The sequence below is a fragment of the Rattus norvegicus genome, chromosome 8 (genome assembly GCF_021556685.1).
Source record: "Rattus norvegicus strain SHRSP/BbbUtx chromosome 8, alternate assembly SHRSP_T2T, whole genome shotgun sequence".
Lineage (NCBI taxonomy): Eukaryota > Metazoa > Chordata > Mammalia > Rodentia > Muridae > Rattus > Rattus norvegicus.
The window spans coordinates 84,216,570-84,236,146 of record NC_141541.1 but is presented as its reverse complement, the minus strand read 5'-3'; the positions used below and the strand labels follow the sequence as shown (position 1 = coordinate 84,236,146).

The window sequence follows — 19,577 nt, the reverse complement described above, 5'->3', positions numbered from 1 at the left end:
ACTCAAGAAGGATGACCAAAATGCGAATGCTTCACTCCTTCTTTAAAAGGGGAACAAGAATACCCTTGGGAGGGAATAGGAAGGCAAAGTTTAGAACAGAGGCTGAAGGAACACCCATTCAGAGCCTGCCCCACATGTGGCCCATACATATACAGCCACCAAACTAGATAAGGATGAAACAAAGAAGTGCAGACTGACAGGAACTGGATGTCAATCTCTCCTGAGAGACACAGCCAGAATACAGCAAACACAGAGGCGAATGCCAGCAGCAAACCACTGAACTGAGAATGGGACCCCCGTTGAAGGAACCAGAGAAAGAACTGGAAGAGCTTGAAGGGTCTCTCGACCCCATATGAACAACAATGCCAACCAACCAGAGCTTCCAGGGACTAAGCCACTACCTAAAGACTATACATGGACTGACCCTGGACTCAAACTGCATAAGTAGCAATGAATAGCCTAGTAAGAGCACCAGTGGAAGGGGAAGCCCTTGGTCCTGCCAAGACTGAACCCCCAGTGAACGTGATTGTTGGGGGGAGGGCGGTAATGGGGTTAGGATTGGGAGGGGAGCACCCATACAGAAGGGGAGGGGGAGGGGTTAGGGGGATGTTGGCCGGGAAACTGGAAAAGGGAATAACAATCGAAATGTAAATAAGAAATACCAAGTTAATAAAGATGGAGAAAAAAAAGAAAAAAATCATGCTAGGTGCTTGGTGAAAAGAAAACAAAATTATAAAAAGAAAGCATGCAAAAATATGTAGAACTTACATAATATCAAAAATAAAGAAACCACTGGACTTGATTCTCTTCTCTTTAATACTCGAGTCCCAAAATTATAAGATTGAGCCACCAAACATAACTAAAAGTATCCTCTGTTTTTAATCAGATCAGCACTTGGCCTTGGCCTTTTAAGGGTTTCCTTTTTCTTGGGGGGAGGGGGAATTGTTTAGTAATGATCTAGTCCAATCTAACCTATTAATAAAACTTTACCATTTCTGTTAACAGCTCATACTTACCCTAGTGAACACTCTAAAACAAATATTATTCATTGAAATATTAATTAAATACTTAATTCCCCTTTAGTTGTAAGCATGACGTATTACACGGTAGTTTCTGTATGCGTTAGCATTTCTTTCCTGACCACCCTGCTTCATGAATATCCTGTTATACTCAAAGCCTACACTGCATATGCTGCAATGACATTGAAAGACTTTATAGTTTTACAACAGTCTGTGTAAAGATTTGAATTGAGATTAATAAATGCCTTCTTCTTCCAGATAGGAATTTTATTCTAATTTCAAAATGAATGTTTTATCAGACACGTACTTACTATTAAAATGTCTGCTGTTGTTATAGTTAGGAATGTATATACATATACTTATATAGGTATGCAATAACAATTAGCAAGAAAAGGCCATGAACTTGAAGAAGAACAGGAAGAGGAACGTGGGAAGGTTTAGAGAGAGGAAAAGGAAAGGAGAAATGTTTCAGTCAAATTATAATCTCAAAGATTAAAAATAAATAAATATGTACTCTTCCCCCTCTCCCTACCCAATTTTAAGTTTTAATGAATGCCATTACATTTTTATTAAGATTATTATGAGTAGAAGGTTAGCCTATGAGCCACTCTGGGTCCAGGAAAGAGGTCTGTTTTCTGTTGAGAATTTAAAAACAAGAACACAAGCAATTATATTCACTCTGCTTTTACCATTATCATGCCTCAATAACTCTGGACAATGTCAGTGATAAAACATCCCTTCCAGTATAAACAAATATGTTGTTACAAGTTCAAAAATTGCCAGTTGGCACATTTTTATCATTTTTTCTTCTAATGAACATTGGATTCTGTAAAAGCTCACAATACAGCACTATGACACAATGTGGAAACTCACTCACAACACAGCACAATGACACAATGGATAGTGAAAGTTTTAAGTTCAGTTACACCTTTTTGTAATAAGCATTATGCTAGTCATTTATACCAAATCAACCAGTAATATAAATAAGCCACAAAATTCCAAATAATTATGAAATTATAATCAAATATAATAAAATTCTGATAAATTTTCTAGTGAAGTTATTTTAGTGGAATATTTTCAAATGTGAAAATTTGAAAGTTTCTAGAAACAATTTAAAGAAGAAAAAAAACAAGAACTGGAGAGATGGCACCACTGTTAAAAGTGCATGCTTGGTCCTGAGTTTGGTTCCCAGCAGCTATAACATAGCAAAAGTGGCCATCCTACCAAAATTAATCTACATATTCAGTGAAATCTCCATCAAAAGTCCAGCACAATTTTTCACAGGCCATGAAAGGACAATTTTCAGCTTCATCTGGAAACTAAAAATTTAGGAGAGCTCAAGCAATTCTCACTAAAAGAACGGTTGAAGGTATCGTCATTCCCAATTTCAAGTTATACTACAGAAATATAGTAATAATGATGGCATGACAGTGGCACAAAAGCATATATTAACCAAATTGAAAATCTAGACATAAATCCTATATAAACACCTATTTTTAATAAGGAAGCTATAAAAATAGCCCAACAAATAATTTAAGTCAAACTGGATGACTTCATGAATGAAAATGCAAATAGACCCGTACTTTTAACCCTACAGAAAAGTCAAGACCAAGTGGATCAAAGACCTCAACATAAAACTGATAGGAGAGAAAATGAGAAATAGCTTTGAACTCACTGACACAGGACAACTTCCTGAACAAAACACCCTTAGCAAGGCACTAAGATCAACAATTAATAAATGAGACCTCATGAAACTGAAAATCTGTTGCATACCCAAGGGTACCGTCACTCAGGCAACCTACAGAATGGGAGAAGATTTTATCAACTACACATCTGATAAAGGGCTAGTATCCAAACTATAGAAAGAACTCAAGAAACTAGATACTAAGAAAACAAATAGCCCAATTAATAATGGGGTACAGATATAAACAGACACTTCTCAAAAGAGGAAACTCAAATGGCTGAGAAACACTTAAATGCTCAATACCCTGAGTCATTAGAAAAATGCAAATCAAAAATCCTTTTCATCTCACCATCAGAATGGCAAAGACCAGCAAAACAAATGACAGACAGCTCATATGGTGAGGAGGAGGACACATAATAAGGGAATACTCATCCATTGCTGGTGAGAGTGAAAACAGCCAGCATGGAAATCAATGTGATGTTTCCTCAGGGCGATTAGAATGGCTCTATCCAAGATCTAGCTACACCATTCTTGGCCACACACCCAAAGGATACCTCATCTGCCACAGAGACACTGCTCAGCCGTGTCCATTGCTTCTATAATTGTAAGGTAGAAACTGAGAGCAACCTAGAGGTCCCTCTGCAGCACAATGGATAGAGAAAGTGTATTATTTACACAATGCAGTGTTACCCGGCCATTTAAAAAAAATTAAATTCACAGATAATGGATGGAACTAGAAAAAAATCATCCTGAGTGAGGCAACCCAGAAAGACAAACATGTTATGTATCCACTTACATGTAGATATTAGCTGATAAGTTCATGACAATCAAGCTACAGTACATAGAACTAGAGAGGTTAGGTATAGAATATGGGTCTGGGAGCAGAGAAGACAGATCTCTCTAAGAAAGGGAAAGAGAGTGGGTAGTTTTGGATAGATTTGGGAGGGAGGATTGGAATGGGAGGATCAAGTAGAGAGGGGAAGGGAAGAGGGGAAGCAAGGAGGGAATTCAGGAAGAGACAGATAAAGCTAAGGGCCATTTGAGGGTTTGTATGAAGACTTAATGCAGTAGACGTTTCCTAAAATATACATAAATAAAGACATCTAAATGAAGTCGCCAAATGATGGGGGAGACAGAGGCCAAACTGAACATTTCTTGTCACCAAATGAAGCTTCCAGTACTGGGACTGGGTTATATCTGATTGAGTTGCTGGCCAAAGGGAACCCCTAAACAACCCGAGCTGTTTCCAGTAATATAGGCTGCTCTTCACAGACAGACAGCAAGACCCCATTGCTGAAGACAACACCTACGCAACTCATTGAACATGGAGAAGTTGACCTGGTGCCTACATAGAACCTTCACCTCTGTATGCTACCATCTTGGGTACAGGAAGGTACTCTAAATGCAACCAAAGGAAAAATGAACACGAAGCCAAACACAAAGCCTTTGATCTACAATGGTGTTTGCTTTCAAGATAGAAAAGTACAGTGGTGGTACAACCTTTAAGTCTGATTTGACATAAAGGCCCATTTCTAACTCTGTGAGATCAAATCCATACCCAACATGGCCTGGGTGACCAAGAAATGGACTACACAGTCCATGGACCTAGGAACAAATACTACTCTTCTAAAAAATAAATAAAATAACATAGAAGTAAAATGACTCCTAATGCCATTCTGCGATACTCATGTATCAGTTCCTTGCTCGGCCATCATCACAGAAGCTTCCTCCTGCAGCAGGTGAGAACAAATACAAAGATTCATGCCAAACATCATGGAGAGCGAAAGACCTTGGAACACTCAGCCCTGAATAGGATGCCTCCATCAAGTCTCTCCCCTTAGAGCTCAGAGATCCCTACAGAAGAGGAAGCGGGAAGAGTAAAAAAACCTCCAGAGAGGATGGAGGATACCGTCCTCTATGTCAACATGATCCATGCACATATGAACTCAGAGAAACTGAGGCAGCATGCACAGGGCCTGCATAGGTCTGCACCAGGTGTGGTCTTAGAGCTGAAAGGAGAAGTAGACGCATGCCCCCATCCCTAACCCAGAAGCTGTCTCTAATTGATAACCAGTTGCAGAGGAAAATTTAGTTTCCTCCAAGGGAGTCCCAACGAGGAAACAAACTCTTCTTAAAGGTAGGCCGTGTGCCCAGCAACATGACCAACAGAAACTCACTCAACAGCATGTATGGAGGGTCCTTGTCTCATAATGCCATGCCATGGCTTTTCCCTTTTTTAAATGTTATCTTATTACCTTCTGTTTCTATTTTTATTTTAGTTATATTTTTCTTCTCTTCTTTACCCTAATGGGTCCTTTGTGTATATATTGTGTCTTCCAGTTCACTGTTTTTATTGAATCCCTGAGCACATGAGTAAGCGGGTCTCTTGGGCTCTTTTCTCTCTGTTCGTTTTGTCCTAGTTTGATGTCTTGGGTTTTGCTTTATCTTATTTTATTGTATTTAGTTATTTCAAAAAGTTCAAAGAAAAGTTTCCTTGACGAGGGATGGGAACTACACTGATGGTACAAGGACAATGTTTAGAACATAACTAGGAATTATACCAGTTAGTAAAGTGACCACAGGTCCGCCTCCAAGATTCTCCTGACATACTTTTAAAAGCAGAGATTATTCATCTAGTTCCCAGACATTTAGTTAAAAGGTGATAATTTTTTTAAATGTTGATAAGTTAACTAATACAAGGGTTAGGGTTAGGGTTAGGGTTAGGGTTAGGGTTAGGGTTAGGGTAAATAAAAGAAAAAAAAGAAAAAAATTTTTAAAAATTTTAAAAAATTAACTAATACATCTCACATTTTGCTAATTAGAATTACAGACAAATGGGTGAATTCTCTTTAAGTATGTCAGCACTTTGGTTTTTTTGGATAATATTTTTATTTCTGAAATATTTTCTTTAGGAAATAAATATTACCCTAAATCTCAGCCTTTAGTTAACAAGATATGTGAGGGATAGGAAAAGACAATGAAGTTAGTATTTGTATAGTACAGAGATAAGAAACAAGCTAAGTTAACCCACTTTGCATATTAGTAGCATCCACTCTATAACTACGACAAATCAAGAGAGATGTACCAAGTGTGGAGTTGACAGTGTTATGTAGAACACAATGCACAACTAGTGCATGAGAGCAAGCCTGTCTGCTTCTACCCAAAACAGTAATTTCCTAATTTATAGACAACCACTGTCTTACATCCCTCAGCTTCCACTCTAGCAGGTTTCCCCCGAGACTCACCCATCAGTCTGGATCAGGGAAACTGAAACGCCACAGGGATCTTTAGCCACAGACCAGCTCTTCCTGTGTGGCCTTCTGTACCAGCCAGCACAGTGGGACCCTTCCAGCTTCCAACTGATTTATTCCGTCCTCACAATCTCCAGCCAGCCCTTCAAGGCCGATTTACTGCTCACAACTCTGACATCCTAGCTCTTTCCTGTTTTGCCAAATGTTACTCCTTGTCCATGCCAGGTTTGTCTCTTAAATGTCAGAATCAACACTGTAGATCGATCATTTGTAACTGGCAAGTTGTAGAGCATGGCACAAAGGTGGTTGCCCTCAGTGGCTGTAGCGCACTTTCTTCTCCCTCATGACTGGCTGCTTCCTTCATGAGACTATAGTCACATCATCACTTATTCAACTTCTGTAAGAGTTAGACTTCAAGAAGACCAGTAAATTCGTAATTAAAGACTTATTTCTAAAACATTTTATATTGTAGTTTAATATTTTATGTGCACTATTGATGTGTTGAAAATTCCATATCCAATTAACAATACTGTTGGAAAACACATGGAATGTCACAGAGGTTAAGCAATATTCCTACAACAGCCATTCCAATAGCATTAGTAAAGGCAGGGCAACACAGCAGGGAACAGTAGGAGCTCTCTGTCTAGCATGTCCTATTAGAAGTATGATTGGCAACAAGTGACTTAACACCTCAGATTCTCACTGTCAGTCATGTAGTTCAAAGCAAAGAACGCTTGCTATGTATTTAAGACACTGGATATAGTCTGATAGAGCAGAAACGCCTGTCATTTCACTTTGATAGTCCAGTATTTTGTATTGTCAGTTATTATGTCAACACCAACAACCAGGGTGATGCCCTATAATTTAAGGCATGGTGTAGCTTAGTGTACAAAGGCCCCTTGCTACTAATTGTGATACCTAAGTTTGGTTCCCAGGTCTCACTTGGGGAAAAGGAAAATACATGCACACAAACACGCACACATACATGTGTGTGCACACAAATAGTGAAATAATAAAAACATTTAAATCTACAATTTGCTGCTATTTTGTTCCACAATAACAGTCAACCATTAGTAAAGAGTAAGACAGTCATAGAATACTAGTCAGCTTTTTTTCAACTATTAACTAGTAATTACTGTTCAATGTCCAGTAGCTTGAGCAGATTCAAGAGAGTACAAGGAAGAGGTCCTCATACCAATTCTTGGAACTCTCTTTTGTTTTACAAGTTCTGAAATGTATTTCCATTGACTCATTATAAACTGAAACTGTATCACGTTCATGGTATAAAAGCAACAAAATCAACATTGATCATAATTAGCTAACAATAGAAAGTGGGTTAAAACGTTTAATCAAATACAACTAAACAAAGGACATAGAACCAAAGGTCAAGATATAAACAGATCAGACATCTAAATTTTGAAAAGCCCAATGTTCTTTTGAGTAAGTATTTGAACTCTGCCTTTCTGGAATGTATAGTTACCATCCACTATGAAATGAAAACCTGCTTTAGCATGGCCCAAACCTCCAGAGTAGTGTACTCCTCTAGCTGCACAGCTTTGTGATACAGCCAGAAACTCTGCTGCAGCACGGTGCCTCTACTGCTTCCTGTTCTTTGCACCAAAAGGCTTCTTTGGGTTTCGTTCAAGGTAACCCAAGTGTATAGAAAGGGCTGAGGTTTGAAAGGTATTTTCTTTATGCATGAGAGATTAATTCAAGCTAGATATTTAAATAACAAAACACTCTTTTACAGGTTTGCTAGCATGTTTAGTTTTACTTAATGGTGGATTTATTTAAACATTTAATGTGGAAGAGAAAATGTTACTGGTAAGTTGAATAAATAGTCTTATTCTTTATTTTAAGAGATGTATTAATAGCTAGAAATGGTTATTTTAATTTTAGGATTTTTATCAAATCTATGTTTTCCCACTGAATGTACTATAAAATATCAAGAATCAAGATAAACTGACCATGATCTAAGTTATATATACTGCATGGATAGCCTTTTGGGTGATTTAGAATCAAACTTGTAAATTCTCAGCCTGTTTGAAATAGTGTGATAGTTATTGTAACTTAAAATACCTAAGACTTAGCTGTTATCTGGAGATGGGGGCCTGGGGGTGGGGCTACTCCAAGCATATAATTTAACAAAGTCACAAAATTTAAGACTGAATTCTAAACAGAACAAAATTGCATTAAGGATACAATGGACACTGAGAATCGTTCTGAATGAGAAAATAGAAAGTCAAACTTAATCGAAATTAGGCAACATAAAAGCCTTCAGGGCTTCATGATTATTGAGCACAAGGGCTTTCCTTCTTCAAAGTCAAGAGTTTGTTTGCCCAAAATTTCATCATAAGACTGTCATTAAAAAAAAGTCTCAAGATCGAAAACAATTTGACTTAGGAAAGCATATATTAAAAACTGCCTATGTTTCCCCTTCTTCAAAGAACCATTTGGAGAATGTCCATTTTCTTTCAATCAAGTATCATTTAATTGTATAGCTTTGGTTTGTTTTCTCTCTCCTACTTCATAATCTCTGTGCTAAAGCTAAAATCATACAACAGTCCCTGGAATCTGACGAGGGTGATGTGAAAAGCACCTATCAGAAGCTTAACACAGAATCCACGCCTATGGGCCTCAAAGGGGAGTGCACCGTAGGTCTCCTGAAGGAGTTTCGAGGCTGACTTCATCCGCCATGCTTACGGAGCACAGGAATCCTACTGGTTAGTTAAGTTTGTACCCAAGCATGTAGCACAAACAGTGTATGAAAAGAGGCTTAGCTCAATTGATGACTTGAGAGACCCGTTGTTCCCTCATGGGTAAGGACAGCTTGAGAGCAAATGGCTTCCTGGTTGCAGAGTGGGTGGCAACTTCTTTTGTAGCTCCCATCAGGAAGCTGAGAGTCTTTGTTGACAAAGGATTGGGATAATCATTGGTGTCCACCCTCATCAGGACTCTTCCTCCAGTCAGTCCCCGTATCTGAACTCTCCACACCCCTGGAACAGTACCAGCTGCTGGGGAGCACGAGCTCAAACACAGGAGCAGGTATTCACACTGCGCATCAAGCCCTAACACTTCAACATGAAGGCAGTCCGTGAGACTCCAGGCTCCGTTTTACTTGTATCCGATGCATCTACTCGCCAAAGCCTGGAGGACTGTGAATCTCTCTCTGTGAACCTTAGACGCCTTAGCATCTGTTCTTGTAGGAGTAACAGTAGAGAATACCCATTGACTACCTCGTGTAGGTTCACAGGCCTGCAGCAGTACCTTAATAAGTCCAACTGACAACTTCTTTCCTGACAAATTCTCTCCTACGATCTTTACTTTAAACGGTTAAAGTAAAACAGTTGCAATAAAGTGAAGTGGTGCGCTCAAAGATATGCAGCTTTCAGACACAAAACTGTCTACTACAGCCTCTGCAGTCATCACACTTAAACAGTATTGGCAAGGAAAGGGGAACGAAATAGTCCCTCCTCCCTCAGCTCAAAGAGTGCACTAAGGAGTTCTGACCCACGTGATGGGGCGGTTGCTTTTCCCATTCTGTTCACTTGTGTCGTTTATTAACATAATTACTTGCATTAAAGTTCAAATTGAGCTGTCGTTTGCTGTGTGCTTCGAAATGAAAGGAAAATATAAAATGTTGTGATGGGTGAATGCCTCCGCCTTTAAAAGCATTTGTTGCTCCTGCATAAGTCCCAGGCTTAGTTCCCAGCACCCACATGGCAGCTAAGAATCATCTGGAACTCCAGTTGCAAAGTTTCTGACTCTAATGGTTTCCTGGGGCACCGTGCACACACATAGTACACAGACATGCAGGCAAAACACATAAAATACAGTAAAAGTAAATGTATCGTTTTTAAGAAACAAAATATAAAAAGTTTAAGAGGTAAAATAGTAATACAGTAAAAGTAAATGTATCGTTTTTAAGAAACAAAATATAAAAGTTTAAGGGGTAAAATAATAATACCTAATAAATTTGAAGTCTAACCTAACCTACACGGGGAGTGAGCATTCTAGAGTGTGTTTCTTCATGATTAAAGGAGAGGAAGGTGGTTTGGGCTTCAAACCTCAGGGGTTGGTTATTTATGAGATGCGAATGGCTGAAATGTCTGCTGTTCTACTAAATTCTGCTTCTGTGACTCAGAAGAATTCTACCTGGAGAGAGCAGAGGTAGCCAGCCAGAAAGACAATAATCCCAATTTACCTTAGCATAACATTATGTTTTCTTGCAACATTAATTGTGGAATGTGAATGTTGCATGTGAGAATATTATATGATTGCACTCAGAATCCAAGCACTAATGTACAGACATGAATCATTTTAAAATAACGGCTTAAGGTAAACCTTTGGAAGGAAAACGTGATGTTCTCCATTCTTTTGCCTCCCTGACTGCTGGTTCTCCTGTGTGCTCCATACTCAATCTGAGTATCAAAGGCTCTTTCTAATATTGCCATTTCTCCTTCTTTAGCAGTTTTTGGGGACTTTCCGTGTGTGCTTCATCCTTTGTAAGAACTCAGTTTATTCTTTAATGCTGAAATCAGCAGCCTATATACAATTTACAGACCTTATTTCCCACCCCCCCAGCATGAGATGGTTGCTTTCGCCACTTTGTTTTCAACTCTTGGAATAACTCTCTCTCAAGAGAAAATATGATCCTCCCTTTAAATTTTATGTTAATAAAAAAATTCAACATGTGTGTGAGTAACTTATACTAAAAGTAAAGAATTTCGAGAAGCTGAAGGACCAAGCATCCAATTCTTTGTTCATTTGTTTGTGTCCAGAGGAGAGGGTTGGCTAGGTGTCATCTTGTTTCCATGGCTACAGTTCTGCTCAAGGTCCATTTCCTATATATCTGTCCTGAGACATTCTGGTAACAATTTTTATCATGTGCCTAAGGGTAATGAGAAGCCCTCAGCTATGCTGGGCTACTGAACTATCGCCTACATTCTGTTGAGGCAATCTGACTACAACAATATAAATATTAATCAAATGTTCCTCAAAAATGATTCAGCTTACAAATGTTTCCTCTTTCCTTCTGGGATTCTGGACAAACATTGGGGTAAGACAGGGATAGATAGGGTGTGGTTCTTACTTCAAACACCGGTAAATGCCATATTCAGGCCAGTGTACGTGGTGTAGATAAGATAGACCCCTCACCAAGCCTAGTGGGGCTTTGTCTTTTAGTCTCATATTCCTTCCTCTGGTACCTTCTTTGAATTGCTAGACATTTTTAGTCAAAGACTCCCAGGTTTTGTTTGGATGGTTGATTGGTTTTGCTTTGTCTTGTTTTTAACCTTTTACTGATTCTTCGTGAATTTCACATCATGCACCATAATCCCACTCATCTCCTCCTCCCCTCATGTCTGCCCTCTACCCTTGCAACCTCCCCACGAAAAGAAAACAAAAGACAAAAATAAATAAACAAACAAGCAAACTTAACAGAGCATAGAAAGCATCTCATGGTGGAAGCTGTAATGTGTCACAGAGTGTCCCACAGTATATCCCTCTGTCGACACATCATCACTTGCAAAAATATTCATTGCTATGAGTCCCTGGTCCGGTTTGAGATCTCTGGCTTCTGTGACACCATCAATCCTGGATCCTCACTGGGACTCCTGGTTTTCCTGTTGTTGTCCTGGGTCATGGAGAGCCTGCAGCTTCGGATCCGCAAGCCTAGCCCTTTCACATGCCCCAAGAGTTCACATGTGATGTAGATTTTTGGAGTGGGCCGAATCAAAGCCCTGGATCTGGGCTTGTGACGGAGCTGAGCTGGTCAGGACACCAGCTCTCCCTCATCTGCCCCACCAAGGCAAGCTCTCTTAGCACTGCAACAGCTAAGCTACCCAATGCTGCCGCTGGCGAGAGGCAGGGTCATGCTCCCATGCCCTCCGGGCCTGATCACCTGCACCCAAGCCTCCAGATCCACCTCCACTGTGCTGTTGTCAAGGCAGGGCCCATACTCCCAAGTGCTGACTCTGGCAAGGGGCTAGACCCGCTCTCCTGCACTCCTCTCGTCAGAGCCATCTCACCTGTGCCTTCGCCATCAGGACCAGCTCTGCTGTGTAGCCCAGGTGAGGTATAGGGCCCACTCTCCCAAGTGCTACAGCTAGTAAGGGCAGGGCTAGTTATCCTGACCTCAAGACCTCTGGGCCATCTCTCCCAACTACTGTGGGTGGGAAGGAGTGAGGAGGGGGAGGTCATCACCCCTGCAAAGGGCTCGCAGTTTTATCCCACACTGGGATTCACAGATATTGTAGCCACTTTTATAAATATGCTATAAATGCTGAACACAAACGCAGCCCAAATAACAATCCCAGATGCTTTTCCATGCCTTAATGTCTTTTAAACACTGTACTTGAAGCTATATACACAGTAATTCATTTCATTCTTTGACAGCCTGTAACAGGAACAGAGCCACAGAGAACTCAAGCAACTTTGTGCAAGGCTCCACTGCCTGCCAGTTTAAACACTGGCTTCCAGATGAGGCAGCCTAACTTCCTCCGTGCCATGTACCTCCGTGATGGAGTCATAGAAAAGACAACTCTGCGCTTGAATTCACAAATGAACCTTAACAACAGCAACCTGCCATGGACGGCCATTCTGAAATGGGGGTGGGGGGACTTTAATACCCCACTGCTTATAAAAAGAAAGAAGAAGGGTTGGGGATTTAGCTCAGTGGTAGAGCACTTGCCTAGCAAGCGCAAGGCCCTGGGTTCTGTCCCCAGCTCCGAAAAAAAAAAAAAGAAGAAGAAGAAGAAGAAAAAGAAAGAAGAAAGGACATATTCTGAAGACATCGACAGCACAGACTTAGAAATTACAGAATTGCAGGTTCTTACTTTAACTGCTATGATACCTGTTGTAAATCCCACGACTTTTTCATCTAACTATCACAGAAAATTGATTTAGCAATGTGTCTGCTGAGCTGAGAATAATGCAACCCCCTGGGATATCGTGTCATTCTTCCAAAAGTACTAAACATTACCCTTATTAATCAACAGATATCTTTTCCTAACACTTTAAACACTTTTTAACGTCAACATATTTTTTTTTCTTTCTTCCTTTTTTTTAATCCATCCACCACTGTCTGAACAACCCTCATACAAATTACAAAGATGACTCCTTGTGTGTGTGGATTATTTAAACATTTCTGGGGGTGGGTAGATAAATATACCCATCGTTATTTTTATCTTACTGTCAAACGTCATGAGCTGAACCTTAAACTTCCCCCGTGTCAGAACGAAATGAAAACAAGCCCCTTCCCCCTCCAAATGAATGAGCTGGCTGACAAGGCTAGCTGGTGTGCTTAAAGGATATCTTAGTCACGGGTATTATTTTAAGAGATGAGCAAAGGGGGAAACCCCACAGCCCAGCTCGTAAAATATGAACTGAAGGTGCAAAGAAGCCCTCATAAATACTACTTAGAACAAGGGATTCATTGTTTCCCTTCAGTCCTGTGAGTGGCTCCGTGATCTCAGCCCTGTCTGTTAGGGAAGCCTCTCCCTTTGACCAGTGGGTTTTTATTTTTTTTTTTTAGGCCAAGCTACTACATTATTTACGACTGCACATAGTGGCTGATCTGTGTGTTCCTTATGCACATATACTGAGACATATACTTTTCTTTTCCCCAAGTCAGTATTTTAATGCAGAAGGATGAAAGGCCTTTTTGCTAGAGCTAATGTGGTTGGGATGCTAAACGGCTCCTGTGCCAGCGTGAGGTAGACGGGAGTTTTTCCCTGAACATTTTCCACCTGTGTACCTCAAAGACCAGCTTTGAATAACTGCTCACTTGCTGTCCTCCTTGGTACTTTTTAAAAAGTACTTTATTTGTCAGCCTTGTCTACGGCGCCTTAATCTAGCGCATTGTCACCTCTTGAGAATTTAATAAAGGAAATCATTTCTCAATATTGGCGGCGTTAGTCTTAAATAAGGATAATATAAAGGAAAGTTGTGTGGGAAGTGAATGCCGAATTAGTTTTATTCAGTGCTGTTGTCTCTCCAACCTTTTGCTTCATTTTCATCCTTTTCCTTTAAAATTTTAATTATCTTTAAGAATAGTAAAGTCAAAAACACCAATTAAGTTTTGTCAAAGGGAGCCTCAAATAGAGTAGAAAAGGAGGCGGGGAGGTGTGGGGTGTGGGACAGCAGAAGTCTGAGGATTCTAACGCCCTGGGGTGCTCTCCTCCCTGTGGGTGGAGGCTCTGACCAACACATCATTACCTTTTCCTTCTCAACTACCAAGAAAACAGGAGGCCCGTACCTAGACTCTCAAACTGGAACTAATTGATTTTCAACTAATCTAAGCCTTTACTTATAAAGAAAGTAGGACCAAAGGCAAATCACAGGAAGGGTGGGAGCGGTAAAGACTGCATGCCAAGAGAGCCTCGGGGCTCCAGAAACTACAAAACTAAAAAGGGGAGAATTAAGTGTTGGAGTGGGGAGAGGGGGAGAAGGAAGGGTGTGTAATTATAGACGGTGAGAGAGTAAGGAACTAGAGGCGTGCTTGGAGCCTTTCCAACCCCTTCTATCTATACCCTCATTCCTCCCTACACCCACAGTGACTTGTCATTAGCCTTTTGAAACTATTTGGTAAGTGACCACTAAGATACCATTTTTTTTTATTAAACTATGTTTATAGTCATCTCCTTCCCGCAGCTGCACCAGTCGTTTGGCAATGAAGTAGCTTTAAGAACCATAATCTAGCTGTCTTGACTATAAACGAGAATGGCCATTGATGAGCAGGGAAATGGTTTTGTCCTGAGCAATCATTTTTTTTCCTTCAAACAGGAAAAAAAGTTTAAAGAATGATTGTTGTCTGGCCCGATATGAATATCTCTTGCTTCAGACATCATCCATGGATAGGTGCTACAGCGGTCTCCGACCATCTTTTCTCCCAACCCATCATTTACATTAAAACCTTGTGTGCGTTTATTGATGTGTTTATATTACACCTGTTAATGACTCTGTCACGGAGACTCCATGCCTTAGGCACCAGCTTTATATCTATTTATGTGTCAGTTCCCTTCCACTGAGCACTTGACTCAGCCAAAAGCAGAAATAACGTAAATAGGTACGTAGACATTATATCCTTTCAGTATCAGGACAGTTTCTTGATTTACTGAGGGAGCCTTAAGCTATTGCTCCCTGCACTTTTCCTTTCATATCTAACATGCTAAACACATTGTGAAGTTTGAAAGTCTTAAGTTACATCTATGCTTTATACTAACATGCTAATATATGTTCTTGGAATATATCTAAAGAGGAATTGAAGTCAATGCATCAACAAGCCAAAAACCAGCTAATAAACACAAATGCCAGTTTTTACTCTCATAAAATTGCTTATACATGAGCAATAAATAACACAAGTTTCCCATTTTTAGGATTTGTCCTAAAATATTTAGTGTTGTACCATTCGGCATCATTAAATAATTAAATAAAATTTTAGTTGTTTTCTAATTTTTAAATATTCCACAGGCACATCTTTATGGAATTGTACTAAAATATTAGAGGTACACGATCTAATTGTTCATTTGTGTTAACTACTTCATACATAAACCAAGTAACCATTTTGGAAAAAGAGATATAAAAAGCAAAAAAATAAAAATAAATAAATAAAAACCAGAAAGATAATATTTTGTTCCACAAATTCAACAGAAACTTGACTGACAGTCAACAGTCTGAAAGTAGGGGATTAGCTTGTAAGTCACTTGCTATACCAAGAACAAAATGTGATCAAACCATCTAGATTTGTTTCTTTAAAGTGAATGAAGGGCTGAAATGACTTAAAGGTAAAAACAAGGAGTTTGGCTTAGATGTAAATCCTTGCACAGCCCAAGTCCTGTTACTTACATTTCATTTTTCTTTTCCTAAATCATAATCTTTTTTTTTCACTTTTGAACACGACACAAACTCACAAGTCAATTTAAAACTAAGTATTGTGTTGGATATGATTCTGAATCTGGATTAAGTTAAATTAGTTATGAGACATGTCACAGATGCTGTCCACATACTTACACACCCAGGTGACTTCCTCCAAACACACCCCCTGCTACTACTCACTGCACTCATTGGGACTTGGTCTCCTTGACATTTTTTTTTCTTTTGAGATACTAAAAAAAAAAATAAATTGTTCTTGAGCTGCATAACAGTGTGAGACACAGTTGCAGGTGATATATGCTGGTTAACGTTATGTTTAAAGCGAGGATTTTTTGTTTGGTTTATAACGATACTACGCACTTGTCTTTCCAAGTGTGCTTTGATTTGTCCTATGCATGGAAGAAACACAGAAGTGAGCTTTAGACTAAGTAGTGATTGGCTGCAACATTTGGTTATATGAGTAGGCATGTTCTAAGAGTAACAAAATTGAAGCTCAGTTTTACTTCAACACAACTACAAGAAACTAGTCCAGGATCAGAATTCATTTTCTAGTCGTGTCTTATGAGACGTTTAGTTAGGGATTACTAATAAGGGAAAAAATATATGATTTGCTATTGATGAAAACACCAAACTACGTATTTGAGCAGGATCAAAATAAGAAAAGTTTCTGAAATTTAAATCTAATATTTCACAGAATAAAATAAATAATTCTATATTGATGAAAGTGAGCTTGAAAACAGCTGTGTCATTATACTAGCACAAGAAAAATGTCAGTAATTTAAAAGAAAGAATATTAATGGTACAACAGGGTTCTAGAAATCATTGAATAAATTCTTTTCTGTTTGTTTTCTTATTTTATCTATATTTGTAAAAATAGTGGCATACAACTTCAAGAAACTGATAACATTTTTAAATAGCAGTACCTGTTACAAATGAGCAAGAGATTCAGTTTAATGAAAAATATTATTAAGACAGATCAATGTCTGAGCTATTATTTCTTAGTAATAAATTCTCTAAAACTACATTTGTCACATTTTAGATGGCATAAACTTATAAGTTGGTCTGATCATTTACATTTGTCTCTCTCAAGTGAAAAAAATCACTAAACTAGTTTAAAGGTGAAACGATGGATTTTGCTTCATCTTTAGACGCTCCCGTGGTCTAAGTCCACATAAAATGTTTACATCTGAATATGATGAATTCTGTGCTTCTCATTCAGTTATGCTGAGTGAGAGCTGTTCTACTGACATGCATGTACTTGACTGAAAAAGCTGCAGAGTAAAAGGTCCAGTGAGGAATATGTTCATGCCCCTCACACTAAAAAGAAACAATCAGACCCATTTAAGATTGAGGTTTCATTCGAAAGCTCTCACGGAAGCCTGCTAATTATATGTCCAAAAGGAAATGTCGTGTGGAAGACCTGTAGAGCACCTGACGTGTAGGAGACGATGGCTTTCTAAAGCTCGGTGCTGGGTTTTGTCCCTGGGAACACAAAGCATGCGGTTTAGTAAGCCCCTTCTCCTGTGCCCAGCGTTGCTGAGGGTAAATGGCACAGCCCATTAAGAAACATACATTGCAAACCTCACCACATGTCACCAAGACTGGTTGCTATCTGACCTCTTAAAAAGTATTTCCTCTAAGATAGCATACAAGGATATTTTTGCTAGGCGTAGAGTAAGATATCTCGAAGTCAACCCAGATTGCATTTTCAATGAAAATTTTTCAAGGTTTTACTTTATAAGGTTCTTGATTCTTTAAAGTTTATTAAATTCGTTGGCTTAATTCTAAGTCTAAAAGCTAAATCATGTTTAATGTTACTTTCCTGTATCACCTAAAGATAGTCAATTCATCTTTGATTTCTACTAAAGTATTTTAAGTTAAGACAGCCCTTGTAAAATCATTTTAAGGAGGTAAGTTATTTAGTATTCTTGGGGGAGGGAATGCTGGGTAGTGATCTTTCACTTGAGATGGACAATGTTTAAAAATTACCAGGAAGCACCAGGTACTGAATGAAATATAATTTTAAGACCTTTCCCCATGATCTTTGTTGATATTTATAGGAATTAGCAACTAGGGAAAAAAAATGTCATTTCAAAGGAGAAGTTGGTATAGATGAATACCATCAAATCAAGTTTTATATTTACCTTGCCTGTGTCAAACAGCAGCTAGGTATGATCACATTTTAACCACTACACTTAGGGAAGGTTAGACTGAAACTTCTTTTCTAAATTATTATTTTCTTCACTGAAGTCCCTCGATTGTTAATATTTTAAAGTTTTATTTGATCTTAGTTAATTTCATTTAGAGGCTTTTCCCCTAGATGAGAATTTTTAAGTAGCATATAAATATTATTCATGTGCTCTTTAAATCACTAACAAAAAATTGTTTGGAAATTTAGTTTTATTTTCCCACATAAACCCTGGTTCCTTGCTTTTTTTTTCCATTTCTTTCTTCCTTTTTGCCCAAAACATAGCTATCCTAATAAAATTCCCTTTTCACAAGATTGCCTTTTATGCACATCTTTAAATTAAATTTTAATAAGCTTTCAAAGGACCAAATTCTATCCAAATTGTGGCCGTTTAATTTTAGCTCTCCATGTTAAATATATGTGACTCTGTAGCCTAAAGCAAAAATCATATATCCATGTAAAAAGTGAAACAGAAGCTACAGAGGGGCGTTTTATAGAATGAATATATAAACGTGGCCACCTACCAGGAAGCTACTTTAACATTAGAAAAACTTCCTCTTTATAAAAACACAGACGAACAAATAAACGAACGACATACCTAGGTTGACAAAACTCATGACCATGTCAGCATCATTCAGAAAATTGGTATCGTGTAGACTGGCAAGAGGTGGGCTCTGGGTAGTCAGAGGAATCCTTGGAGGTAAGTGCAGACGATGTGCATACCCATTGGGAGAGGCTGGGTATCCCTTTCTTGTCTCTTTAGCCTCTCCAGCCAGGGATACCCTCACTAAATATTCTGACTCCTCAGGGTTTTCTTCGCTGGCCATGGCGTTGTACAGATCCAGCATAAAGAGGGGTGCAGAAGATGCTTGCTTCCCCGGTGAAAAGGGCCTGGGTCTGTGAGGCAAACCCAGAATAGAGAGAATTTCCCTCTGTATTTCCCGTCTTTCGTGGTTCCGTAGTCTTCTATAAATAAAACTGGAGTGAACATGATTGTCTCCCAAGCCTCCTTTGGCATAACCCACTTGAACCCAGCTGCTCCAGAGGAAGCCCACAATACCCCTAAGTAAAAATACAGTCCAATGCATTTTTGTACAAAGGCAAACGTCGATATTTTTAATCCTTCTTGTCCACTTGGAAAAAAAAATAATAATCCAGGTTCCTTAGAGGTACACTTCGCCAGTAGCTGTAAAAACAAATTTACCTATTCTTCATGACAGTGATATTTCTGAACACAGCACCCCTAGTCCATTTTCTTCTCCTGCCTTAGGTATTTTAGAACACGTCAAAAGTAGTTATTTCTAAGAAAGCTGAAATTCAGATTTCTAATTATCCACAGTTGTTAAGAACTTTTGCGGTGTTGACGTAGCGAAAGCTGGCTAAAATTATTTGATCAAATAACCTAGGCATTCCTATGTGAATTTATGATAATCAGGCCTTTGGTATTTGAACTGACGAAAGCTGGTCTTCTGATAGACTGTAGCTCCCAAGCTCTCTTCACTTGCTCTGACTTCTTCTCAACGCTTGAACTTTTTCCAAAACAAATCCTGAGGTCTGAATCA

At 39.0% G+C, this 19,577-nt stretch overlaps 1 protein-coding gene across 1 annotated transcript in view; it reads right to left on the bottom strand.

The window, feature by feature from the left end:
• Bmp5 (bone morphogenetic protein 5) overlaps positions 1-19,123 on the bottom strand; it is a 122,736-nt gene extending 103,613 nt beyond the window's left edge. Inside the window, 1 exon segment of the mRNA NM_001108168.1 lies at positions 18,614-19,123. Coding sequence (NP_001101638.1) covers positions 18,614-19,103 — 490 coding nt within the window. The 5' untranslated portion in view covers positions 19,104-19,123.
• Positions 19,124-19,577: the final 454 nt, after the last annotated feature.